The sequence below is a fragment of the Xiphophorus couchianus genome, chromosome 9 (genome assembly GCF_001444195.1).
Source record: "Xiphophorus couchianus chromosome 9, X_couchianus-1.0, whole genome shotgun sequence".
NCBI classification, from domain to species: domain Eukaryota; kingdom Metazoa; phylum Chordata; class Actinopteri; order Cyprinodontiformes; family Poeciliidae; genus Xiphophorus; species Xiphophorus couchianus.
The window spans coordinates 14,035,426-14,051,058 of NC_040236.1; the positions used below are offsets into that span (position 1 = coordinate 14,035,426).

Genomic DNA, 15,633 nt, shown 5'->3' on the forward strand with positions numbered 1-15,633 from the left:
AAATTTTACATAAGCAGCTCATTTCCTTTTTATTCAGTCAAGAGTGACATGTTCTTAAAGTTCAGGCTAATCCATGTGTGACTCTGGGACTGATTTTGTGTCTGGGCCTTCCAGCACAAGTGGTTTGTTCAGAAAAATACTTAGAGGGAAAATAATACCTACAAATCAAAATAATCTTATGATGGAAAATGTTAGGTACAAAACATCTTTTTTCTCTTTTAATAAGCATGATTTATACATTCTCCTTAAATTCTTGGGGAAAAGGACCACATTTATCCAGGGATTTTTACTCAAAGCAAATTTTGGTGCATCCAAATCTGCTTAATTAATTAATTCACTTATTAAACTTGACTAAATCCACCAAGCATGGCCCAAAGAATGGGTGCAAATCCTCCTCTTACTGGTGAGACAGTTTTCAGGTTTTGTTGTTTTTAAGTTCTTGGGATGCATTTCATTTCATAAGGCAAACATGCAAAACAAGTTTTACATTTTGGATCAACAACAATTTACACATCCCTTTCCTACAAAAAATAAGTTTTACTTAATCCTTGTAGGCTTAGTTTATTCCTGAGCAGGTACAACAGGTCAGAATATATTTTTTGTGGTTTTTGGAAATTACGCTCCTCCCCCCAAAAAATAATTTTAACCTGACAATTTTGGACATTATGACAAAAAGTTTGGACAGCACTGTTACAGTTCCATTGAAGAGTTGAATTTTATATACATTTACATCCATAGACATGATCAGAGCACACAGCTTCAGATCTTTGGATGCAATGATGGCTGAATAGTTTATAGAGGACATCAGAAATCAGTTCTCACTGTGGATCAATCTTTTGGTGCAATGTGGACAAAAAAAACAACAGTTCCCTTTTCCGCATGAAGTCATCATCAGCGCACCCAAAAACAATGGGCTTGCAGATATATACACATGCCAGGAAGACAACTGAGCAATCAAGAGTGGGAACAGGTATTTAGGTAAAAAGGAAACATCTGTGTAGAGTACTCAAGGATAAACAACAACCGACAAGAAAAAAACAAAAACATTCAAATCAATTAACGCTAGATGAAAAAATAAACTATAAAGACCATTAAGAATAGCCCAGCTTTAAATCACTCAAAAAATTACAGGCACCTCTTGAAATTAACCAAATACAATATAAAGTTTAAAAAGGATGCAGCTTTGGGTCTCAAAACTAGACAAACCAGTAACAAAATGAGGCAAAAAAAACCAAAAACTACTTTACACATATATTTTGACAAACACTTTCAACAATTCAAATGGAAAATAACATCTTGGATTAAATGTAACAAAAAATAAAAAGGTTTTCCACTGTATCTTTTAGCTAGAGTTGTAAAGAGATTATAAATAATCTAAAGGATTTCCTGAAAACAAAGGTACCAATTGGGAGGAGGACGGGAAAAAAAATTCTTACAGTTAGTTAGTAAAGTCGAAGCAAATTTTTGTGTTTATTTTGTTCGCCAGGGACGACTGGGGAACTCTTCCAGGGGGTAATTTTCCAGAGGTGGCCTTTCCGGCTGTTTCACATTCAACTGTGAACTTTTCCAGTTAAAACCGGAGATCAGGCCTGCCAGCTCCGACCGGCATCCTCCTCCATCATCAGAGCCAACTCACCATCAGGCAGTGATCAGCTGACAGATCCGGATCTCTCTTCGCCCGAGCATCCACGACACGGATGAGACAATTACAAAGTCTGTGAGCAATTGTCTCGAGAAAATCGGATTTATTCATGATGAGTGATTTTAAATTGGCTTGTTAACTTATAAATCCTTTCAGAAAAATCTGTGTTTTTCTGATTTCAGGCATGCCAGCAGCTCTTCCTGAAATGATCTTCCTCAGCTGTGGGAACAGCAGGTTTGAATCTCAAAAGAATCTAATGAGCCAGTTAGTCTGAAGTTTGCTGTCTTATTCTCACAGCAGGAAGTTTGGCTCGCATTATCCTTCTTGTGCCACTCCAGCAGTCTGTCACAGGGTTCCCACAAGAAGTACTTTGACACTCAAATTAGACTATTTGCTTGTAAAAAATAAATTGGTGTGTGCTAGTGTTGTGCCCATCTAAAAACTCTGATGAATTTCTCGTTTTAAGGATTCAAAAAATCTAAAGTTCTTAAACTCAAAAATCCGACAACATTTTTCAGCATGTAAGGAGCTACTTCTTCTATACTGTATGATGAAGATCCAAATGTTTCTAATTTCAGCTTCACTGAGATATTTAACTTATAAACTCCCAGAAAACATTAAATGTGTGAGAAAAGAAACTAATTTCTGCGTAGGCTGTTCATTTCCACCACTGTCTCTCATGGAACAGGCTTGATTTGGAAATCTTAGGATTAGGATAACAATCAAAACTCTTTAGGTCTGCGTTTGTGAGGCTTACCATATTAGTGTATAATATGAGATGCTAAACACATTTAACAAATATCAACCCTTTAGCATTTTGCCTTCGTTTTTAAATGTTAATAAAGCCTTGCTTACCAACAACAGAAAGCTGGCAAAACTGAAATCAGAATCTGCCTATTGGTAGGTTGAATTTTTTTTAAGATTTTAGATTTGAAATCAAAATCCAGATCAGTGAGTGTCAAATAAAAACTCACAGCTCAACTTTAGTTATTCTTCAATGGGAAAATACATGTCACAGCTGCAAATGAAAAAACTTAAAAAAACAAAAAACTAAATGTAAATTTGTTTAGAAATCATTTCCACTTGGCTTAGGGTGAAGAAGTGAGCTCAGATTGTACTCGATCCCACGCAGACCACATGCAGCTGATGCTGTCATGACAAATGTGCATCTCAGACTGGGTGAGTCAGAGACACCACTGCATTTTAGGTAAATGCATTTTCCCTCCTTCGTGTACAGTTAGGAGCCAGAGGACCAAAGTCTTTGCAGCGCCGCTGCTCCTCTGAACTCCACCTGTGCTGGAAAGATGTTGTCTCAGCTTTGTTTTGGTTCTGCCGGTGAGGAAGCTCCGGGTGGATCCTCCTGCGGTGGATCACACTGGAGTAACATTTAGGGCATCAGATCACATTTCAGCAGATTCTGCCGCACAGTTCACACATGCCCTGGGAAACAGCTGAGATCCACCCAAATAGTTTCAGAAAATTTTATTGATATAATGATACCAATCCTCGCATACAGCTCTAGAACCTGCTGAAGATTTCAGATTGGGCATGCCAACATCAAATATCATCTTTTTAAATAAAGTGAACAAAAACATTTATGCTGCAATAAATATCTAGCTTTTTGGATGACTCGCATCAGCTTCCCACTACTGTTGCAGATTAATCCATTGCACAGAGTTAAAGAGGTATAATTAGAAGTGAGCAACAGGGAGTCATGACCAAATTAGGCTTCATGTTTTTGGTTTGTCTCTTGAAGAGAATCAACTATTAACTATCCTATATCAGTTTGGTTTTAATGGAACACAAACATTGTTATTAAATCCATATGTGCCTTGATAGCCCAGAACAATTAAACCAGACCAATGAAAACACAAAACAAAAATAAACTATGACACATGAGTCACCACAGCTGATTATTCTTAATTAATTCATTAGAAACCATGCAAGATGTATTTTTGCAGCTGCAGAAAATTAGCTCTTCCCCCCCCCAGAATCAGAAGACACATCAGAGAAAAATAAACACAATCATGTTCAAGACAGCAGGAATCTGAGAAAATGATGTTTCACAGCGAGGGGCCGACACTGATGATCAGTGGGGCCTCTTCTTTGCTCTGACCTCAGCTTGGCTCAACGGATGGACGCAAATTTCTGTCTTGTACCTCTGAGGAATCTACAGCCATTCTGAGGATCTAGCTGGTGTTTTTCTTCTCCCAGTGGTGCTTGTCATGTTGACCCTCCTACATCTGGTGGGTTATTTGTAGTTGAGGAGTGGTCAGTCAAAGCCCTGCTACTAAAAACTAACACTTTGTCGTCTTCATAACATGTCTAATGAGCCCCCAGACTCATATCTCCTTCTTTTCTGCAGAACAGTTGCAACCAGACTGGCGTTTTAGAGTCGGACACATCGACGCCATGAATTGATGCTTTTTCAGGCATAAACAGCATAATTCTACAGTTCAGCTCATCCAATATATTTACATCAGGTGATTCCTACAAATATATGCTTGGTTGGATATATATTTATGGTCGCACACTGCTCTCTAGTGGTGGAAATAGGAAGTCAAACAGGAAATTTTATGGAAAATAAATATAAAATAGAAAGAAAGAAATTTGCTTTACTTATTCAGTGAATACATAAATAAATCCTTGTCTAATTATTTAATTGTTCGATTTGTCAAATAAGTATTGAATTATTTCAGTTTATTTAAGTAAGTTTATTTCTATAGCCCCAATTAAACAAATGTTATCTGAAGGCCCTTGAAAAGGATACAAATTATCCTTTTCATATATCGAATTGTATTATTGGATAAATCCAATAATTCATATTGACTGATTAAAACTCAGTGACATACATTGCAATTCAGTCATAGTTATATTATGACATATGTATTTATGTCCAGACCAGTTTTAAATTGTTTGTGACACATCAAATCATTTATTAATAGAGTTGCTTATTGATTAAGTCCTATTTTCTCAATACTTTGTGGATGCAAACATTGAAAAGTGTATGATGTGGTTCAAATGATTGTCACAAATATTTTTTGTGTGCGAGACAGATGATACCACGATGCAACGCATTTGATCATCAGCAAAGACAGAAAGAGCTGCAGGTAAAAAGCTTTTAATTAAACTGAGTTGAACCAGAACAGTTTTTAGATAGAAAAAGCCACATAGCAGATGTGGCTTTTTCAGAAGCCACATCTTGTTACAGTCTTCTGTAACAGAAAGACTGTTACAGAAAGACTTCTGTAACAGTCTTTCATCTATTTTTGAGAAATCTCTCCATAACATAGCATTACAATTGACATGGAAAGTCATGGAAAGTCTGAAGGAGACATTTCAAACTTTTGTTGATGAATTTTCCATTTGTATTTCAAAATAGGAATTTAGAGGAAGTTATAGAAATGACTAAATAAGGTTTGATCCCTTTTGTGTTTGTAACTTGTGCAACTCTATCTGGATGTCATTACAAAGCCAGCGTTCACAAGAATGACTGAGACCAGAGGTTGACATCGTTTCCTGCTGAGACTATTTTTCCAGTCATAAACTAACTTCAAAAAGCACCATTTTGTTTATGAAAAGAATCAGAAGGCTGGGTTAAATGCAATGCTAATTAATTTGACCACATTTTATCTACAGGTCAGCATTGACCCAGACCAATCCCGGTTTCTGGCACAAAATGTATTTCTACTTGGGAAATAAATAATATGTTGCTGTGGCACAGCTGTAATAAAAACAACAGCCCTGACAGTAATAACACATGCGCAGTCTGATGCACTTCAATAATTCAAAAGGCCAGATACTGAATCTAGCAAATTCATCTTTGCTTTAACAAAAATAAAACTTATGCCTGAGTCTTACTTGTTGGGAAAAAAGCATGGAAATATATATTTTTTAAATATTCAAATTACATCAATTACATCTCATACTTACCTTGGAGGGGAAAAAAAACAAAAACATTTTCTTGCATGAGTACAAAGAGCCACATGTGAGCAGGCTTAGAGTTGGAGACTATAAAGTGAGGATTTGGAATCAAATGCTATTACTCAAATTCAAAAAGATACGTGCACCCAGATCAGTCTCACTTGGTGGCACAAAAATCACACCATCCATAGAAGGGAAAACATTCAAGAATCGAACCCAAAACAGCCTAAAAATCTACCAAGCTCCACCATCTGAGCCACTGAGCAGATGAGGAACATTATTGTTGTCTCAACCAAACCTGGGAGAATTTTATTTTCAAGCAAGCGCTACTAAATTGATGAAAATGTTTTTATTATTTCGCCCTGTAAATTTAACAAGACATCAGCTTCTCTGAGCCGATTCAATATTAAAACAATCTTTAATGAGTAACGGTAATACCCAAGCACTACAAAGTCAAAACAATCTTGACTTAACATTTTAATTCATAATTCAGCATAAATTCCACTTGCAAACGGTGGAAAAAGCCAACAAGTACAGTTTAATGAATTGTGACACTTAAAACTCCTCATAAAAACCTGTATTTCCTAGACGCAAAATAAAAAGCTCCTCTTTCATAAAGAAACTTCTACTGATTAAAAATAATAAAACTTTAAACAAAAACAGGGAGGATACAGGTGCTGAGGTTAGGTCCATGAAACCCAGATGTTATAAACATCTGAATTTATTACAGTCGGGGTGGATTCACAATGAAAATAGTCAATTTGTACAACTGACAAGTACAGAGCAAAGATCACTACCAATTAAAATAAGACGAACCTACCAGGAAAAAAAATCAACAAAAAAAAAAAAAAATACAAAAACAATGTTCTGACATCCATGAAAAAAAAGACCATTCAAAAACTGTACAACATCATAGGAGTCAGTAGCGTCGACCGAAAGCTCCTCCCTGGATGCCGCTGCCCTGCATCATCTGGTTCTGTCTGTTCAGAGCTCCAGACAGAGACTGAGACGTTCCTGTGTTCATGTAGCCTCCACGACTGCAACACACGAGACACACACACATGACTATGTGCTGGCACTTTTTAAGCCTCTGGGCTGCAGACAAAATTTAATATATGGAGTAAAAGCTCATGATCTGCTCACCCTGCCATTCCTCCACGTTGCATGTGGCTCTGGCCTGGAATGCCACCATCTCTACCTGGATTCAGGAGAGTAAACATCCATCAGACGTGTTGGTCCAACATGGTAAAACTACCATAACCAGAGGAAGTATTCACACCCTTTACCATTTTTCACGTTTTGTCATGCAAGAACAGAAACTAACATCCTTTTGTTACATTACTAAACTGTCCGCATGTAAATAGGTTAAAAACCCTGTATAACATATATAATTATTTGACTACAGTTACAAATATATGAACTACGTAGCCACTTTAATATTGACAAATTACATGTCAGTCATTAAAGATAGATGCAGGCAGTGTTGACTGAATAGCCAGGATAACCTGAATATAAGTAAGATTTATTAAGAATTTAGTTCCTACTTCTCCTCTGGACTGTTGATGGATACATTTTCTTTTCTTTATGTACAGCACTTGTTACAACAAGGTTAATCTCATTAGTTTGACACACGCTAAAAATCCATAGACTATTTTTAAAAGAAAACCATGTGACAGAGCAAACATTACTTTTTGCAGAAGAGGCAAAAGCCTGCTGGATGCAGAAAACAATGAACATTAATATTTAATTGACAGAATCATGCAGTGGGATTTGCTTTTCCTTTGCACGAACATGGACGCTGGTCAGAGACCGATGGATTGAGCTAAATACATAAGAAGAATCTAAGAGCGGCTGCAAGAGATTGGAGTTTTTCCATTTCCAGCAGGACAATGACTAAATATACAGTCAAAGCCACAATGTGTGTGTTCATGTGCTAGGACGACCAGTTGCAGCTTAACTCCAACAACAAAGAGCTGCAACTGAATTAACATGAATGAAACGGGTTGTTTCTTTTCTTTGTTGTTGTTTAAGTTTTCAAGGTATTGAAAATGCTGCCACTTATTTTACATCATGTTCAGTATCAGGGTATGCAAGACATACAAGTTCACCATGGTACCTTGCCATGGTCTGTCTCCATCCATCTTTCGGCCAGAGTCCCAGTCGCGGCCACCGTCCCTGAAAGAAAGACAGAATTGACATGGTGAACATCAGATCAGAACTCAACCAGAAGCTGGGGCCAGATCTGAGTGCTGCTCACCTTGGGTTCATGCGCTTGTCGTAGCCTCCGCCCCACGAATCTCTGCCGTGTCTGTCTGAGAAGTGCTGCACAAGACACACAAGTTATCACCTTGATGCTCCCTTTGTGTTTCTTCAAACCAAACCAAATGGTTTCAAAGACAGCTGTTTGTTTTCTAGTTAAGTGTTCACAGCACTGCTGTGAGTTTAAAGATTTAGAATGAAATAAATTTTGTGATCAGATCCTCTGAACCTCGTTTCCTCCTGTTTTTAAAAGTGTCAAACTACAAAATGAGAATCTCGGTCATCTCACCTGTCCGTCGTCTTGGAAACGGCCACGGTCTCTGTGGTCAAAGTCTTGATAGCGATCCTGGCGACCGAAGTCTGAGCGGCCGAAACGGTCATCCATAGCCATGCGCTTGTCAGGCCAGTCGTCCTTTCTGGAAAAAAGAAGCAACTACTGTGAGATGCATCTCAGCGTGTTGACACAAATCCAGCTCCAGATGATGGCGGTGCTGCCTACCTGTCCATGTCGTACGGCCTCTTTACAGGCCGTCTGTCCTGTTCAAAGCGCAGCTGCTCCTGCTGCCTCCTCAGCTCCTCGCGCTCCCTCATTATCCTCTCCTGCTCACGCCGCCGCTCGTACTCGATCCGCATCCTTTCCCGCTCCAGGAACTGGCGCTCCATCCGGTCTGCCTCCAGCCGCTGTTTCTCCACCTGACGACACAAACATCCCCCATCAACAAACGGGCTTTTAGGATTTCATTATGAGGTGAAGTACGACTAAGATGTAAGGACATTTTGTAAAATTGTTACTCTGATCGGACCTCCAGCCAGCGCCGATTATTCATCAACTTTTCCTCTCTTTCTCTGAACATTCGGATTCGCTCGCGCTCTGACGGGTTGTCACGATTGCGATCACTGGAGATGGAATGGAAATAAATCTTACCTTGTATCAATGATGTTCAAGCTAAATAACGCTCTTATTATTTTATTTATTGATTTCTTTTTTTTACTTATCCTTACTTGAATCTGAATCTTTCAGCCTCCCTCATCTCCCTCTCTCGCTGCCTCTGTTTCTCCCTCTTTCTCTGCGCCTTGATCTGGGCAAACGTCAGGATGTCTTTTCTCTCTTTGCTGGAAGAGGCACGACTCCGACTCTTAGAGCTCTAAAGAAACGCAACATGAGAAGCGTTAAAAATAAAAAGTCATTATCTGTACACCATGAATTTCATAACAGACGTTTTCAAAATGGCAGAGGAAAAAAAGATCCAGAGTTTAAATGTCTTTCAAAGTGAAGCAGCTGAGGGATCGTTTTCTTACCCTCTCCCTGCTTTTGCTTTTGGTCTTGACGCTGACAACAGGTTCTCCCTTAGACTTGTCCATGACAACAGTCCTCTCATTTTGATCTGTAAATAAAAACAAATTGCAAAACTTTAGATGCTAAGTGACTTTTTATTTAAATTTGGTTAATTTGTATTGGAGTTTTTTTTTTTAAATAACAAAATCACCTTTGTCATCTTTGCCTTCTCCTTCCGTTTTATCATCCTTTTCAGACCTAGACAAATAAATAAAATCATTTTCAGCATCAACCTCATGCTTGACTTCAGTTTTCTGTAACTCATTCTTAATTTCTTACAAGATAAATAATTGGTAAAGCATGCTTTAAATAAACATCCAAGACAAAGTTAGCACACCAAATGAATTTTGTATTCTTACTTGGAGTCAGTCGAGTGTCTCCTGTCGCTGGCAGTCTTGTCAGCCGGCTTTTTTCCGGCAGGCTCATTTTTAGCCTAAAATGAGAAAATACAAGTTCTTAAAGAAGTCTTTTGTTTGCTTAGGAATAGTTTCTACTGATTTGACCTAAAATCATAAATATTCTTATTAAAACACAGAGTCAAATAGTGAATATTCATATAGTTCACAGCAACGTATGAGAAGAGGGGAAACTCCCTTCGGGCATATGATAGATAATGCATATTTAATATGTGACATTTATCCCCATGTGAGGGGTTGGTGTAAACATTTTATTGATGTTTACAGATAGACAGGTATAGCCCGTTTCTGGGTATCATCCATGAAGTTGAAGCAAAATACTTGAAACACTCATCAACATTTGTTAACCTTTTGTTGAGATGTTGTCAATAGGACACTGTTTAGTTCAAATAAACAGGAGTTTAATGGTTACATTTCATTCTAAAGTAACCATTAAACAAATTATACAAAGACTGTCAGAACATCTTCAGAGAGATTGGTTTGTGTGTTACTAAGGGGGCGAGGGGTTTAGAGTGTAAAATTTGTTTCTGTTGTACTAATTCAAACCCGTACAGAGATGTGCAGCTGTCCAAACTACTATTTCAGTGAATGATAAACGGGACATTCGTATTCTTACCCGCTCCACAAAGATCATCTTGCCATGCAGCTCGGTCCTGTGAAGGTGACTGATGCAGATGGTGGCCTCCTCTGAGGTAGACATGGTGACAAAGCCAAAGCACCGAGCCCCCGGGCTCTTAGCATTGGTCACCACCTTTACGCCAACAACCTGCAGGGAAGATAATAACGCCAACAAATAATTACAAGTTTTAGTTTAGTTACATTTCAACTAATGAAGGATACACAAAATTCAAGTGTAGAGTGTAAACTTTACTGGTTGTTATCCTTAAAATGTTTTGTCTGAATGGTTGTTGATGGATTTTCATGTTTATATAGTATCATGTATTCAGAAATACAGAGAGCTATAAAATAATTCATAATTAGCCATAATTTCCAACATCTGTTTAATGTGTAAAACATTAAATTTGTACCCGTTAGACAGAATGGGAATAAGTTTAAAAATTATACCCATCTGTCATAAGATGGGTATCATTGGCTGAAGTGATTCAAGTAAACATTTCAGAACAAATAAGTCTGAGACTCTGAGAAACAGGGAAAAACTTTTATCTTTCATTGTTTAATATGACAGCTCTCACTTTACACCCCAGTCTAGTTCTGATTGGTCGAACAGTCTGTAGAGATGACTCCTCTCCCAGAAGCACATTTTTTCCAAGGAGTTAAGTTCTGAGACTCAACCAGAACAACACTCACCTTACTGCCTCAGGCAGACTGAAGAGTAATTTCAGAATCCGTTGCAAGATTTTGGTTTAGTTTTTCTTCACACACACTGAAGCTTTAGTAGCCTAAACAAATAAACCTACTAAGGAAAGATTTTCTATCTTTAGTCACTTGATTCTGCTGTGATCCAGAGTGAGGAACCCATAGACATCCACAAAGCCTGTATCAGGAGAGATAATTAACCTTGTAGCCTGGTGAGCACCCCGCCTTACGCAAACCAAAGCCCTGTTGGAGCAAAAAGTCAAATACTAAAAGTTGGTTGTAACCATAACAGGAAACACAAGAGCTGATTCTGTGAGTGCTAAAATCTGGTTAAGTACGACATTTTTTCCTATTCAATTGTGTCGGTTCTGTTGCTGAAAGCTGATGGTTTAAAGTTGGTTTCAAGGATTAATCTTCCATTTTTCACCTTTCTCCCTTTTAATTTAAGTAGAAATAAGAACTCAGTCCTTTACGTCTTGAACAGTTTAGATAAAACATATTTAAACATTCATTTCAGTTTACATTTTCAACTCATACAGAGGTTCGCAAATTAATTTGCATTGCTCATCTTTAGATTTGTTTGTCAAATTAATTAGTGCTTGATAATTAAATCTAATGATTGATTCTATTAAGGATAATCTCTCAACAACACTTCCCTTTTAATTTCCCCTTGAATTGCCAATTATAAATGAAGTCTAAAAATATGCAGAATTCTCCGGATTCTTCATTCAATGTGTAACAGATTGCTCAAAGGGAAGGTAGTGAATTCATCCTTTAGATTGACTTTTTATCAATTATATCCCTGATTTTTGGCCCCGAAATAATTTAGCATGTCTTTGCATCGCTACACTCACCTTGCCGTGTTTGCTGAATAGTGCCTTCAGATCAGTCGCTCTGCTGGTGGAAGACAGACCACTGACCCACAGATTTCTGCTACTGCTCGCTGCAACAACAGATAAAAGATAAGTGAGCTTACATACACTAAAGGCTTGGATGACGGAGAGAGAGGGAAAAAAATCCTTCACCTTTTTCATCCTTTGTCTCTGTCTTGGCGTCTTTTTCTTCAGAGCTGGAAAGAAAGGAAAAAAATGTGAATAAACAAAAATAACAGAGCATACCGGAACTCCTGACATATTTACACTTTTGTTATTAAACGTTCATGTTTCAGTAAAGTGCTTTAATGGTGAATAAATGACAATACACTCTCACATTCATTACTCATAAAATAGTAAAGAGGGACAGGTGAGTGCAGGGAATGACAAAATCATCACAACTCCGCAGGAATTTTTTTTTTACCTCCAAAGAGCATCCAAATTTTTGAAATCACAAAAGGGCCAATGCAACAGAGATAGCCATTTTGGTTTCTAGTAGACAGAAAGCAACAAACCTCTTGTTCTGATCATCGCCCTCTACTGAAGAGGACTCTTTCAGTGCTGAGGTTGAATCCGCGGCAGCCTTATCCACAGTCTTCTCGTCCTCCTCACCCTTCTTAGACCCCTTTTCTGAATCAACAGATTCACCCGAGCCGCCCTGTTCGCTTACACTAACAGCCTGTGAGCTTTTGTTTTCAGAGTCAAGTGTCTCTTCTGGGACAGTATTCACATCCCCGGTCTCTTTGGCGTCATCCCCATCTGCAGATGCAGCGCTGCTGGACTTGGCACCAGCGTTGGACACGCCGTCTTCCCCTCCGGCAGCTTGCTCTTCTTCGGGGCTCTGGTCCTGGTCTTCTTTTAGTGGCTCTGATAAACAAGACCCGGCTACTTTGTTATTTTCTACGGATTTAACAGGAATAGAATGGCACAGAGTTTAATCACTTCTGAAACACATCAATGCTTAACGAGGAACTGGCAAGGCCTGGATTACGAAACTCATGGCCACCTGGCTGTGCTCTTAAAATGAAGTATTAAAACGAAGAAGAAGACCCTAACAAAGAGACTGGAAGAGACCCCAAAGGCTGCAGAACAACCAATCAACTAAGGTGCAGCAAACACTTTGGTTCGTCTCTCGAGGAGAACCTCCTAGCACTAGTCACCTGATCCAAAACACACAGATCGTGTTCAGCGCTGACAAGAGCCACAAAACCAGCTATGCAGCAGCAGCCAAGGCTCGCTGCAGATCCATCTTCTTCCAGCAAGGCGCATCCAGGGATCCAAGTTTTTTTTCAACAGAACTTCAGCTCAACTTGAGTCGTTTGGTCCAGATCATTTATGAATCACACAAATCTTATGGGATCTTCTTCATCTTAGTCTTCATGTGGCAAACCTAGAAACACTACAAGCAGCTGCAATGGCTCAGTCGGCCCTGACCATAAGGAAAATGCAATTGCTGACCAAGTGCCTAAGATTGTTAACCACAACTGTTTGAACAAATCAAAACAAATAAACTGTCCTTTTCAAGCAGTGTTGATTTTTATTTCAATAGGTTAACAAACCTCTGGCACAAAGTCAGCAATTTCCTTTGGGCTTCCAGTCTCTCCTTCTGGTTGTAACTAAACTGTTTGCAAATCCAAACTTGACACTAAAAAGATCCCTTGGTAGACCTTCTGCTACAGTACCTGTCAGTCCTTCTTCAGCGCCGTCATCTGGATTCTGAAAGAAAACAAAACAGACTGATGAGGTGCTGATCACTTTAACATCTTTTCAGAACTTTTAGATGAACTTTAAACCAGGTTCTTCAACATTGTCAATACTTTCCCATATTAAATGCATTACATTTTTCCAGAGGTTGGTATAATATTCTGGAAATGTTTTTCAATACACACACACAAAAAATGTTTCCTTGTTTTCTTTACCATCTATACTGGACAAAGTTTTATCACGTCTGATGTGGTGAAATGAATGAAAAACAGAGGAAGCCGTGTGAATATAACAATAAAAATCTTGCTTTCAAGAAGTTTTGATTTTTATCTTCAAATAAATTGAATAAAGAACAGCCTGAAAACGAACAGTTTTCCACATTCAGTTCTCTTTCCTGCACAATTATCCACACAGTTGTAATACTACAGTGGCAGATCTCATGCTTCCAACTTAATTTACTAGATCTTCATCCCTTTTAAACATGTCGACCTGGCCAAACTGATAAATGAGAAGTAAAATCTGAGTCGTTCCGATAAAAAGTCTTTGTAAGTTAAGCGAATAATCATATAATCTTACCTCTGGACCTTGAGCCTCTTGCCCTGACCCAAACTCGGTGAAGTCGTTTTCATCCTCCAGCAACGCGTCGTCGTCTCTGTCATAATTTCCTTCGACGTCCATTGGGTCCCCGGTTGGCATCCCGCTTTCATTCTCGGTCTCATCCAGAACGTTCATGTCAAGGATGTCCATGTCCTGCATGCTTTCGTGATCGTCCTGCATGTTCTCGTGGTCCAGAAAGTCTTCCTGAGAAGGACATATAAAAATCAATCACACTATTTCGGCAATAAGAGCAGCATTTTAACTCCAGTAAAAACAATTACTTTTCAAACATAAACTTACTTGTCCATCAGGTGAATCCTCCTCCAAAGGAACTTCTTCTGCTTCCTCGTCTTGCCGGGAATCTGGGGAGGAAATGTGTTTTTTCATGCAGACATGAGATGGTGGTACAGTTAGCACTAAAACAAAATAAAACAGTACACCATCTGCAAATTCTAAGACTAAATTGTATTTTAGAACAAGGTAAAAATCAAGGTTTTTGGAACAATTTTTAACACTCTTCACATCTACATGTCTGCCAGACAGAATACCAAGTGTGTAGGTGGTTGATAGCTAATATTCCCTCAGTGAATCAGCAGCTGCAGGCCTGATTGATTCAATCAGTTGAATGAGGTAGACGTTAGCTAGCTGCGCTTCTAGCAGCTGTCTCACCTTTGGCGGTTCGCTTGGGTGCAGATTTTTTAGGGTTCGAGTCCGGAACGAGGACAATCTGATCTGGATCCCCCCCTTCTTCCTCAATTGCCTGTTTGTGAACAACAAAGTAAAAACAGATTAATAGTGTGACTCTATGGTAACACCTTTGCAGACTGTCGAGATCAGCCCAGTTAGCCCAGCAAGCTAAAGGTGATAGCTTTCCGTTAAGGTTTGCGTTTCGAAAAATGCACTTGGGAAAAACTAACAGAAATACGGAATCAAATACTGAGCGCGATGCCCTCATAACACTGCGCTACAGTTTCGTTGAACAGGACAGAAGCGTACCTTTTTGAGGCGCTCCGACAGCACGCTCTTAACGCCAGTTGTGTCCAGGTTTCTTTTCTTGAGCTCGGCCTTTAGGTCGATGACTCGCAGCTCAGACAGCTTGCGGACCTCTGCGCCCTCCGGCATGTCCACGTCACCTGACGGGTTTGCCATAGTTCTGCGCGAAAAATATTTATAAACCCTTTAAACAGTCCTCGAAATAAATGTTTGTGTTTTGTTTTGTTTTTTTTAACGCTGCCTCACAAATGGAAGCAGCGGACTTGCAAAACCCACAGCAAAATGGCGAACGACTGAAGCCGAGATGACGTCAGTGCGCATGCCCAATCCCGAGCTGTTGCGGGGAGACCGTCTGTCCAGTCCAGACATTCTTCTTCTACCTAAATAAAACTCATTTAGAGCGGCAAATGACTCCATTTTATTTACTTTAAGTTTTTTAAATAAAAAAAATACACTTTTGCAAAAAGTGGACAAATATATTTTTCTACTGTTGACATTTGTGGAAAATTATGTAAAGAAATATAGTTCTCAACCTAAGATAAACAGGTCTAAAATATATATTTGTGGCACTTT

At 38.8% G+C, this 15,633-nt stretch overlaps 1 protein-coding gene across 1 annotated transcript; it reads right to left on the reverse strand.

Annotated features, from left to right (window-relative positions):
• Positions 1 to 5,900: 5,900 nt before the first annotated feature.
• safb (scaffold attachment factor B) lies at positions 5,901 to 15,366 on the reverse strand. Its single transcript, XM_028027732.1, has 20 exons — positions 15,064 to 15,366; positions 14,737 to 14,827; positions 14,368 to 14,429; positions 14,047 to 14,271; positions 13,449 to 13,482; positions 12,282 to 12,633; positions 11,920 to 11,963; positions 11,749 to 11,837; positions 10,194 to 10,343; positions 9,521 to 9,594; positions 9,313 to 9,359; positions 9,125 to 9,210; positions 8,828 to 8,970; positions 8,629 to 8,722; positions 8,325 to 8,518; positions 8,115 to 8,241; positions 7,824 to 7,888; positions 7,683 to 7,741; positions 6,710 to 6,764; positions 5,901 to 6,603 (listed from the first exon to the last, which is right to left on the reverse strand). Exons 1-20 carry the CDS (start codon positions 15,214 to 15,216, stop codon positions 6,486 to 6,488), a joined length of 2,262 nt encoding a protein of 753 aa, XP_027883533.1. The 5' UTR covers positions 15,217 to 15,366; the 3' UTR covers positions 5,901 to 6,485.
• Positions 15,367 to 15,633: the final 267 nt, after the last annotated feature.

Bases quoted from the DNA above. Each gene is read 5' to 3' on its own strand.
- safb (XM_028027732.1), bottom strand. From the start codon at position 15,216: ATGGCAAACCCGTCAGGTGACGTGGACATGCCGGAGGGCGCAGAGGTC. The intron at 13,483-14,046 runs GTAAGATTATAT...GTTTTCTTTCAG, and splicing joins AAGAGGCTCAAGGTCCAGAG to AATCCAGATGACGGCGCTGA. The intron at 10,344-11,748 runs GTGAGTGTAGCG...TCTTCCCTGCAG, and splicing joins TATTCAGCAAACACGGCAAG to GTTGTTGGCGTAAAGGTGGT.